This window comes from Haemorhous mexicanus, chromosome 5 (genome assembly GCF_027477595.1).
Source record: "Haemorhous mexicanus isolate bHaeMex1 chromosome 5, bHaeMex1.pri, whole genome shotgun sequence".
NCBI classification, from domain to species: Eukaryota; Metazoa; Chordata; class Aves; order Passeriformes; family Fringillidae; genus Haemorhous; species Haemorhous mexicanus.
Window position 1 is genome coordinate 57,692,122 of NC_082345.1, and position 11,238 is coordinate 57,703,359.

The following is an 11,238-nucleotide window of genomic DNA, read 5'->3' on the forward strand; positions in this document are numbered from 1 at the left end:
GGTGGCCCTTGTTGGTCCCCCAGCCTGCCCATTTCCCTGATCCCCTCCCTCGTCCTCCTGTATCTCCATTGGCAGGCGGGCAAACCCCCTCCCTGGTTTACCCCCCCCCCCCCCCCCCCCCCCCCCCCGTTTATAACACCCTGCAGACGCCAGCTGGCCTGGTCCCCCTGGGTTAGGATTCCCGTTAGAGTTCTGGAATAAACCTGGACTTTACCCCCACCTGGAGTCCACTCTCCTTTTTCTACTGATGTCGTGCAAGTGTCTTGTCCTAAAGGCGAAACACTTAGCCGCTCTCCCAACCTCCCGAGGAATGGGAGAGTATCCCTTGCTGCCTGCAGTGCCAGAGCAAGCTGCGGTGACTCCGAGCACACGCTTGGAGAGGCACTGCGACAGTGTGTTACTGAAGAAATTGTCCATTTCTTTCTGTTGATGATGAGCCAGCAGTGCCCTGGCAGCCAGGAGGGCCAGTCATGTCCTGGGTTGCATCAGGTGCTGCATCATTGACCGGGTGAGGGAGGGGATTGTCCTGCTCTGCTCTACACTGGGACAGCCTCACCTCAGATCCTGGGGGTAGTTTTGGGTGCCACAACATCAAAAAGACATTAAGCTATTAGAGATTGTCCAAAGGAGGGCCATGAGGATGATGAAGGGCTTGGAGGGGAAGCAGCTGAGTTCACTTGTTCTTTTCAGCCTGGAGAAGAGGGGACTGAAGGGAGACCTCACTGCAGTCTACAATATCCTCATGGGGGGGAGTGAAGGAGCAGCCACTGATCTCATCACTCTTATGACCTATTACAGGACTCGAGAAAACAAGGTGAAAATGAGTCAGGGAAGGTTCGGGTTGGATATGAGGAAAAGGCTTTTCACCCACAGGGTAGTTGAGCACTGAAGAGGCTACCCAGGGAAGTGGTCAAAGCACCAGCCTGAAAGAGTTCAAGAAGCATTTGAACAACGCTCTCAGGCGCATGGTGTGAGTCTTTGAGTGCTCTGCTCAGGGCCAGATGGTGATCCTTCCAACTCAGCATATTTTACAATTCTATGATTCTCTAATCATTCATAATTTCAGCAACATGTTCTTAGATCCAAAGAAATAAAGAGAGGTTGTGGCTTCACAAGACACTGGTCAAAAGAAAAGCACTGGAGTTGCTGAAAGAAGTGGCCTAACAACTGATCTGTAGGACCTGGCAGAGTGACTCACATTTCTTATACGTCCTAATTTGCAAGTAAACAGCAAAATACAGCAGAAGCCTTCCTTAGCAGCACAGGGTATATATGACTGAGCTCAACAACAAAAAACAAGCATATGGGAGGTGGAAGTGGGGACACAATGAGTGGGAGGAGCACAGGAGCATTTCCTGGGCAAGCAGGGATGGAATTAGAGGGGCAATGCTTACATGCCGTTAAAATTGATGAAGGATGTCATGGGTAAGGACACTTTTGCAGCAAAACAAGAGACTGAGAAAAATCTAGGCCAGCTGCTGAATGCATCAGGTGACTTTGTGACACAGCACACGAGTATTCATTTTATCTGTTTCTACTGGCATAGTCTGCTCTCAGGGATCCTAGAGTTCCATGTAAAGTAGCAAGGATTAAGTCAGGGTCTAATTAAACAAGATAGAAATGTCATACATGTCCATGGGATTGGACAGAATACATCTGAGAGTACTAAGAGTGACAGCAGAAGTCATTGGAAGGGCACTCTCAGTCCCTTGTGGAAGGTCACAGTGATCAGAGGAGGTTTCTAACTGCAAAAATGTTACGTCTGTGTTAGGAAATTGCAAAAGGAGGATCTGGGTGGTGAAAAGATGATCAACCTTCTCTCAATTGCTGGGGCAATTACAGAGCAAGTATTCATAGAAATCATTACCACAACAACAAAAATGTTGTTGAGAACAGCTATCTCAAATTTCCCAAGGACAAACTGTGTTTAGTCACTCTGATTGTTTTCTACAACTACATTACAGGTTTCCCGGGTGAGATTAGAGTAGGTGTTGCGCCCCTTGCCTGTAGCCAGAACTTTGATAGTTTTTCAGCATCTGCAGCCAGACTGGGATGATATAGGTATACTACAAGGTGCATTAAAAACTGGCCAGGTCATGGGCCTCAAAAGGTAGCTAATAACTATTTCAAGTCCAACTAGCAGGTGATTCCAAGGGATGTTTCTTAGGATCAATAAAATAGCTGATATTATTTAACTTTTTCATCCGTGACCTTTGGAAATACAAGGTGACACCAAATCAAGGGGGACTGTTGATATACTGGAGGGTACAGCTGCTATTGAGACCTCAACTAGCTGAATAAATGTATAACACATACATCTGTATTGGACTTCCAAAAACAAGAATGCCAAGATCCCACATGTGGGACAGGACAGTTAGGGAGAGTGCAGGCTGGAACTAACGGTGCCACAGGAGAAGAACCAGTGGACCACAAACCAACAAAGTCAGCAGTGTGTGCCTGCAGTAATGAACACTAGCCACATCTTGGAGTGCCACAGCCAGCAGGTCAAGGGACATGATTATTGCCCTCTCTTCAGCACAGATGAAGCCACATCTAGAGCACAGTGTTCAGTTTGTTCTCTTGCCAAATGAAAGAGAGACTGAAGAGAATCAAGCTAAGAGTCATTAAGGGAGCTAGGAGCTTTGACATATAAGGAGGCTGAGTGACCTAGAAATACCAATATTCTTGTAAGTTTAATGGACATTTATTGCCAGAGCATTCTTAGCAGCCTTCCTTATGGTCACATTAGGAGAACAGATGCATTTTGGTAGTCCCATCCAACACTACAATGGCTATAAGTATATATTAGAGCCCATTAATATCACTGGTGCAGTACCTGATGATGTGCCACAGCAAATTTTGAGCTGGGTTCCATAAAGACATTAAAAGGTAGCCTAAAGGTAGTACTGTTCTGCAAGCAGAAAATTCCATGGATCTTCTGTATTTCTGTGCCTGACAAACTCACTCCAGCTCAGGGACTGTTGCACAGAAAAAGGAATCCTAAAGCAAACTGGCATCCTGCTCATGAATGATTTTCCATTTATAGTTGCAAAGCCACTGTTAAAGTGGCCAAAACTAGTTTATAAAATATTTCTGCAGCTATAATTGTTTAGGACCACTAAACTGCATGTTCCAAACCAGATCAAAAGGAGCACCACAAACCCATGAAAGGCTTATGTGTAAAGACAGGGTAAATTCCATGTCTGGGATCCATCTGTAATTCTGTCAAACCAAGAGTGCTTGTAGCTGTATACAAATTAAATGTCTGTCTGCCAAAATTAAGTGAATGAAGGACAAATACCCCCTTATCACCTTTTTTCTTTTTTTACAGTAACTATCTTGTTTTCTTTAATGTTAAATGTAAAATAACCTCCCTTTCACACTGGTGTGAAAATACAAATCAGATTGGGAGTTACATCAATGCCTGAATTGATCCCAGAATTTTCAGATGACCATTTTGCTACAAATATATTTGTGGAAAGATATGTCATGTCATGTTTTTTTAATAGTTGACACCGCTGAAGATGTAGCTTAAATGCAACAGGATTTTGAGGGAACTGTATTATTTCCTAAACAGGTTCAAGGCAAATGTATCACTGATTTACTATAGATTGGCCACACACAGAGATGAATTTAAGCAATTCCAAGTATAGTTGGAATGACAAGGATTGATGTTTTTATGTTTACAGACTAGTGATCCATGCATGATTTTTCATGCCTGGTCATGTAAAAAAAGCAGGAATTAGTAAAAACTCGCAGTGTTAATACCCTAAATAATTAGCACTTAAACATATTACATGTATTAATTTTTAATAATGTGATTTGAGACAGCCAAAAGGCAGGCTCTAACATAAATTAAAAAAAAAAAAAAGAAAAAAAAAGTGCTTTTTTATTGCTTTATCTCATAAACTCATATCATTAGCTTTAAGGAAAAAAAATCCATAAACATGAAACCTCCTGAATTCCTCAGCTACTCAATAAACTCAGTGGTTTATTTTGGAGCCTCTGCAAATTGGTATGTATGAGAAGTAGTAACTTTAATAGCCCAACAGATCTATCTTCAAAAAATACATTCTGGGACATGAAGGGTTGAAACTGCGTCTGCAAACTTGACCTTTACATCAGCTGGTCTAATCTAATAAAAGATATTACCTCTCCCTAGAAGTCCTTGCTTTGTTTATGGGCACGACCGCCCGAGATTACAGCGGTACTATTATCAGACAATGCCAACTGCTAGGCTCTCCCCGAGAGCCCCGGGTGGGAGGGGCTGCCAAACACCCTCCCGTCAGGGATCCCCGCTGAGCTCCGCTCTCTCCGACTCCGCTGCTTTTCCCCGCCGCGCACCGGGCCGCGGTGGGTGACAGGGCGGCGGTGCGGGCGTGGCGGTGACAGGGTGCGGAGGGGTGGCCGCCAAGCTGTCTGCAAACGGCGGGGTGCTGCCGGCCTGAGCGCCAGCCCTGGGAGCGCATCTGGGCTGGGCTCTCGGTAGCTGCTGGAGCGGTTATTAAGATATTGTTGCCCATCCAGCATCGCAGCCAATTTCTAAAGCAGTCGCCCACAGCTTTGGTGGACAGAGACTCGGCAAGATGCCCTCGGGCTTCTCCTTCCGCCTGGGCGCCCCTAACTGTCTCGGTGTTCCTTCAGGAAAGGCCGGAGCCGCGGACAGCGGCGGAGCCAGGAGCGTGGTGACCGGCGCGGCCTCAGGGCACAGGGACCCCCGCGAGCCCGGTGGGTCGCCATTCCTGTTGATGCAGCGCCCCCTGCGGGGGGGGCTGCGGGCGGCGGCAGCAGCGCCGGGCAGTAGAGCAGCTCCGTGCCCTCTCCAGGCGCGGCGCCTCGGCGGGGCGGGAACCGCTCAGCTCCTCCGAGCTGCGCCGCCAGGACTCCGGCGCCCGCCGTCGCGCCGCACCGGCCCCGCGGGGCTTCCGCACAGGAGAGGTGACTGACAGAGGCAGGCGCGGAGGGCAGGCGCCAGCGTCCCCCCGCGCTGGCACGGGGCCGAACTGCGCCGAGGCGAGGGGGCAGCGCTGGGGAGGAGGAGAAATCGCTGCTGAGGGCGAGGGAGCGCGCCGCGTGCTCACTGGGGAGCACCGGCTGGCAAAAATGAGCGAGCTCCGACCACCATGCCAGGGCTGCTGGAGCCCCAGGCGGACTCCGGAGAACCGCGACCCACCGTGCCCCGGCGCTGTTGGCGCCCCGCCCCCGTGCAGCCCCGGACGCGGGGGCTCGGAGCGACCTTCCCGCAGCCCGGGGCGGGGCGCGCCCGGCGCGCCGCGGCATTCCCGCCCTGCCGCCGCCTGGCCCCGCGCCGCATGCAAATGAGGGCTCTCCTCATTGGGCCGCACCGGGAGCCCTTTGAAAGGGCGCCCGGCGATTGGCCGCGCGGCAGCGTTAACGCGCACGGGAGAATCTCTACCCCCTCCTTTTTTTTTTTTTTTTTTGCCGCTAATGTGTGATGCGTTCCTCTCAGACGATGTGTAACTCTGCGCGCCGGTTACTACAGAACAAGTAGTTCCCAGCCCCCCGCCCTCCCCGTGTCCGCCCGTGCGGTGCGGCGGTATAGGGCGCTGCAGTCACGGCCGCCGCCCCGCGGGGGCTCCGGCGCAGAGGGGAGGGGGCGGCGGGGACGGCGGGGAGAGGTGTTTCCCCCCCTCCCCCGCGGAGGGATATTCTCGGCGCGCTCGCCGCACTCTGCCCGCACCAAAATATTGGGAGTTAAGAGGCGGCTCGGCGGCGCCGCCGGCTCAGAAGCGCGCGGGCAGCTCGGCGGCGGCGCGGTCTGTCCTCCGCCCGCCACGGCTCCACTGCGGCGCCCAGCCCGCTCCTGCCACCGCGGCCCCCGCAGGGGCGGGCTCCACGCGCGGATCCGGAGCCCCCGGACTTGTCTGCCTCCGCGGAGGGCTATAGTTCTGCCTGTGCCTGCCTGCGCCCCGAGCGGCTCTCGCCGGGTGGAAGAAGGAACGCGGGTGCGGCGCGCTCGCTGATTGCGTTTCTCTGGAGGACTTTGTGCGACCGACACCTGGACTACTGCCGGCGGGGACAGACCCCCAAGGACTTCGTGGGTTCCCGCTCCCGGCCGTAGAAGGAGCCGCGCAGAAGCTTTCAGCGGCCCGCCGCCCTCCGCCGGCTCCGGAGAGAGGAGAGCCGCGCCGAGCCGAGAGGACGCCGGCGGAGCTGCCGCGGGGAACTAACTCGACGTTTTCCTCCCCCCCTCGGAAGATGTTGCTTTCCAAGTTCGGCTCGCTGGCGCACATCTGCAGCCCCAGCATGGACCACTTACCGGTGAAGATCCTCCAGCCAGGTACGAGGCTGGGGTGTCCCTGCCTGCGCCGCGCCGGAGAGGCGCGGACCGGCCCTGCGTTACCGGGGCGTTGGGCTCGTCTCGCAACTCCCGGAGCTGCGTTTATTATTTTTTTTAAATTTTTTTTAACATAAAAAGATTTTTTTTTTTTAAATAAAGCCTTGGTCGGAATCAGGGCAGCGCACACAGTATGGGTCTGCCAGGCAGAGCGTTTGTGCTCTTTTTTTTTTTACATTTTTTTTTTTATTATTATTATCATTATTATTGTTGTTATTCGGGTGCAGCGGGGTTGCGGACATTAACGCGGGTTTTTCCCTCTTGTTTACGCAGTGAAACTGGAGAAAGAGCCCTTTGATAAAGTCTACCAGGTGGGCTCCGTGCTTGGCAGCGGGGGCTTCGGCACCGTGTACGCAGGGAACAGGATCGCCGACGGGCTGCCGGTGAGGCGCGGGGCGCCCGGGCGGGGGCGGCGGGCGGGAGCGTGGCGCGGGAAGCGGCGGGCGCGGCCGGCCCGGCCCTCGGCGGCGGGGCGCAGGCTGAGCCCGCCCCGCCGCTCACGGCGCCTCCGTTCTCCGCAGGTCGCCGTGAAGCATGTGGTGAAGGAGCGGGTGACCGAGTGGGGCACCATTGTAAGTACCCGGGGGGGCTCCGGGGGTGCCGCGGGGCTCCGCCGCGGCGAGGCCATTGTGTGGGTGGTGGGGCCCGCCCCGCTGGCGCGGCCTCTGCGTCGGGAGGGAATTTGGCGGGGGTTCGCCGCCGCAGCGCCGCGCCCGCCCCTCGGACTGCGGCAGTGGCAGAGGGGGCCCGCCGGCCGCGCCCTCCTCCCCGCCCTGCACGCCCTCCCCGCCTCCCTCCCCTCAGCGAGGGGGTGCCCCGGGCCGCGCCACCCCCCGCTAACCCGCCCCCCTTTTTCTGCCCAGAGTGGCATCATGGTGCCCCTGGAGATCGTCCTTCTCAAGAAGGTGGGCTCCGGCTTCAGAGGGGTCATCAAGCTGCTGGACTGGTACGAGCGGCCCGACGGGTACCTGATCATCATGGAGCGGCCCGAGCTGGTGAAGGATCTATTCGACTTCATCACGGAAAAGGGTGCTCTGGACGAGGAGACGGCCCGCGGGTTCTTCCGGCAGGTGCTGGAGGCGGTGCGCCACTGCTACGGCTGCGGCGTGGTGCACCGGGACATCAAGGACGAGAACCTGCTGGTTGACCTCCGCACGGGCGAGCTGAAGCTCATTGATTTTGGCTCAGGGGCCCTCCTCAAGGATACAGTCTATACCGATTTCGACGGTACGTGCGTCCCACCCTTCCCGTGCCCCTCGCGGGGTGATGCCCTCCCTAGAGCTGCCGCTTAGCCCCTTTCCAGTGACCAGTGACAGCAAGCAGAGCCCCTGGTGCGGGGGTTCATATCAGGTCTATCGGTAATGGAAACCTGTGGACCCGAAGCCGCTTAGGGGTGTTCAGTTGCGTAGGAAAGAAGCGATTCCAGGCAGTGACGCAGCAGTTTATGTTTCCCTGTCTTGGAAAAAGCGGGGTTTTTTTCCTAGAGGGCGATCTGTTTACATGGAGGTTTTGCCAGTGTCGGATGTTTCCATGTGTGGATATGCAGTTTTTATATGCGGCGTTTTTTTTAACTCGGAGTGGTACCTCCCCCGCTCCCATTCTGCCAGTGTCCTGGAAATCCCGCATTGCAGATTTTAAAGCGATGGGGACAAATGCGCTCCCTCGAAATTACTTGCTACACCGGCTGAGGTCGATGCTTTAGAGGTGGGAAAGCTGAACATAAGCCAGCATGTGACCAGAGGGAGCATTTCCCCCAGTCCTTGGAGTACGACTGATGTAACACCGGGGTCTCGCTCCCCCCCGCCCCCAGCTGCCGCACTCACATCTGTTTGTTGTGAAACCCGAAGCCCTGCCGCACGTGACCCTCGGCATCACGAATTCCCCGTTTTGTTTGGTATCCAAGGAGCCCTCACACTGGAGGGAGGAGAAGGGGGGGGCGAGTTGGGAAAAGCTGCCGCATAGAAGCCCCAGGGGGAGGCCTTAAAAACATAGAAATTGTAAGCAGCCCTATTTTGTTTACTGCCCTGTGGAATTGGATAAAGCAGATTAGCCCCGTGTAATGCGGGCAGACCTGAGTTTCACCTTCTTGTCGCCCTCTCCTCCTCCCTGCCAGCCCCCTTTGTCCTTTTGTGTCTATTTTTGGTGTGATGCTGCAGACGCCACGTGGTCAGTGAAAGGGAGCTTGCCTCAGTAAACAGTCAGCTGATGGGGCTGTGTTATTCCTTGCAACAAAATAGAACAACCGGATGGGCCAAGTCTGTTATGGTGTAACGCTGCAGATGACCTGAAATTACACTGCTAATGGCTTTGGCTTGTGAAAAATTTAAAGCTGTTTAGTTTTCTGGGTTTGGTGTTGTTTTTTTGGTGTTTTTTTTTTTTGTTTTGTTTTTTTTTTTTAAATTCTTAAATGTCAAATTTTTGAATTTAATTTAGCTCTGCCAGAAGGAACTGAATAATGAGGAAACACTCTAAACCTTTACTATAATTGCGTTGGGTTTTTTTTTTCCTTTCAGGAACAAGAGTGTACAGCCCTCCAGAGTGGATCAGATACCACAGATACCATGGGCGGTCAGCAACAGTATGGTCTCTGGGAGTTCTGTTATATGACATGGTTTGTGGAGACATCCCTTTTGAGCAAGATGAAGAAATCTTGAGGGGGCGATTATACTTCAGGAGAAGAATTTCACCTGGTAAGTTCTGCAGAAGTCAAATGGGTTTTTTCGTTTGGGGTTTTTTTTAATGGTCTTGTACACATGAGCTTGTGTGGGTGGATTTTTGTTACTGAGGATTGTCTTATTTTTTACTTTTTTGTTCTAATATGGTTTTCTTTTTTTGTTACAGAATGTCAACAGCTGATCAAATGGTGCCTTTCACTGAGGCCTTCAGACAGACCAACACTTGAGCAGATTTTTGACCATCAATGGATGCACAAATCTGAAGTCGTGAAGTCTGAGGACTGTGACATAAGGCTACGGACCCTTGATACTGATGTATCTAGCACAAGTTCAAGTAATGAGAGTCTGTGAATTACTAAGGACCTCGCACTGGGAGGGGGAGCTTCAAGCAGAAAGACCACAGTGCTGCTGCCAATACATAGGAGGGGCTAGAAAAATGCATTCATTATTCTGTAGTTGAATCTTTGTCTGAGGGACTTGATTTTGTTTTCCCCCTTTGCTGGTTTCTGCTTTGGAATGAGAGATTTCCTTTGGAAACGCTGATGTTTGGGAGTTGCAGGCCAGTACTTAGTCAAAGACTGACCTTATTAAGAAAGCAGTGACCTCTTGAATACATGGTAAACTTTTTTGCTCTCATAGAGCCTGGACTAGATTTTATTTGCTTTTGAGTGCCTTTTTGAAAGCTGCTTCAGTGGGACTTTCTTTTTTGAGCTGTCTATGTCCAAAGAAGATCCAGTTCATTATAGGAATTTGCTCCCTTTAGACTCAGTGCTGGGGGAAGCAGCTCCTATGATGCATTGGAGAACCTGTTCGGTGATTGAATGAAGTAGTCCCATCCACTGGTGATGGAATACTTGAACACAGACATTTCACTCCTGCCCCCCTGCCCCTTACAAATCCAACCCACCTCTGCTGCTCAAAATATTTCCTATAGCCTGCACAGAAATATGAACAGGTATATCGGCTTCTTTATCAGAAACATTTATTCATGTTTCCTTTTATCATCTCTACCATTGGGCATGAGAAGCCCCTTTCTCAACTCCCCCCGGCCTTTTGTCACCCTGCGAGTCTTAAAGTATGTATGGGCATGTTGAATGCACAATCAATGCAATATTCAAGGACTTCTACTTTTGTTTTCCATACCTGTATAATGTGTTTATGTAAACTTGGTTTTTCCCGTGTACTATACAGTTATTTATTGTTTGGATTTTAGAAGACCTCCCACAGTTTTCAACTGTGGCTATTTATTTGGTTAATTTATTTGGTTAGAGTTATTCAACACTGTGCTTTCCCCTCCTTCTCCCCATGGGAATTCTAGTGGTTTGCCCATGGCACTTTTTTTTCTGCATTCCTGTCAACTTTTGGTTACAAAAAAATAAAAATAAAAAAAAATTTCTGACCTTACCAGTTTTTTGTTGGAAGATGGGAAATTGTTGTACAAAGTCTAATTTAAGGGAAATAGAATGACTTTTTAAAGTTAGTCAGTATGCCTTTTGTCTGGTATTATTGTACCAGAAGTGTAAAGTAATGCTGTTTGGAAGGGTTTTAAATTATTGACATTGTACAGTCTCCGTGCATTGGCTCTGGAAGGTAGAGTGGCAGAGTCATAAACCTTAATTTATTTTAATAGCTGTGTTTCTGTGATCTGGTTGCATTTATGCAGCTTGGATTTGGATTTTTTTTCTTCTGTTTAACGGTGTGAAATGTATGGAGATCATATTTTTTATACAGGTATTTCAATTAAACTTTTTGTATATAACAGTTCTGTGTTTGTGTATTTACTTTTACCTTCATTCTTGCTTGTGATGAGCTGGGAAACACACTCTGTTACCATCTCAAGCCTTGTTAGAGGCCTGCAGCAGCTGAGCCGGAGTTAGGAGAAGGTCTGTGCTGTTAAGCAGTGACCATTTTGAAAGAATTAAGCAATCCTTCACCTGAGCTCTATCTACTCCCCAATCACTGCGTTTGATGTTGGACTGGAGAAGGAGTACAATACAACAGCACTAATGGCCTGCATAAAAGGGAATTGGCCCTGTAATTGTGGGACTTTTACCTCTGTAAACACTGAATATCAGTGTACTTGTCCTTAAGTATAACAAGGAAGGAGTGAGTTCTGTAGCTGCTGGTGGTTACTGTTTTCACAGTTGAGATGTTTACTTTCCATTACATTCAGTTTCCTTCTTCCCACTTACACCTTCCTTCTGG

General features: G+C 50.8%; 1 protein-coding gene across 1 annotated transcript; it reads left to right on the forward strand.

Annotated features, from left to right (window-relative positions):
- Positions 1-5,780: 5,780 nt before the first annotated feature.
- PIM3 (Pim-3 proto-oncogene, serine/threonine kinase) lies at positions 5,781-10,794 on the forward strand. The gene is made up of 6 exons (XM_059847259.1): positions 5,781-6,301; positions 6,632-6,741; positions 6,880-6,930; positions 7,222-7,585; positions 8,872-9,048; positions 9,200-10,794. Exons 1-6 carry the CDS (start codon positions 6,220-6,222, stop codon positions 9,382-9,384), a joined length of 969 nt encoding a protein of 322 aa, XP_059703242.1. The 5' UTR covers positions 5,781-6,219; the 3' UTR covers positions 9,385-10,794.
- The last annotated feature ends 444 nt before the right edge of the window (positions 10,795-11,238 follow it).

Excerpts from the sequence above, each read along its gene's own strand:
- PIM3 (XM_059847259.1), top strand. The coding sequence starts at position 6,220 with ATGTTGCTTTCCAAGTTCGGCTCGCTGGCGCACATCTGCAGCCCCAGC. Across the intron at positions 7,586-8,871 it reads AGTCTATACCGATTTCGACG|GAACAAGAGTGTACAGCCCT; the intron begins GTACGTGCGTCC and ends TTTTCCTTTCAG. Across the intron at positions 9,049-9,199 it reads CAGGAGAAGAATTTCACCTG|AATGTCAACAGCTGATCAAA; the intron begins GTAAGTTCTGCA and ends TTTTTGTTACAG.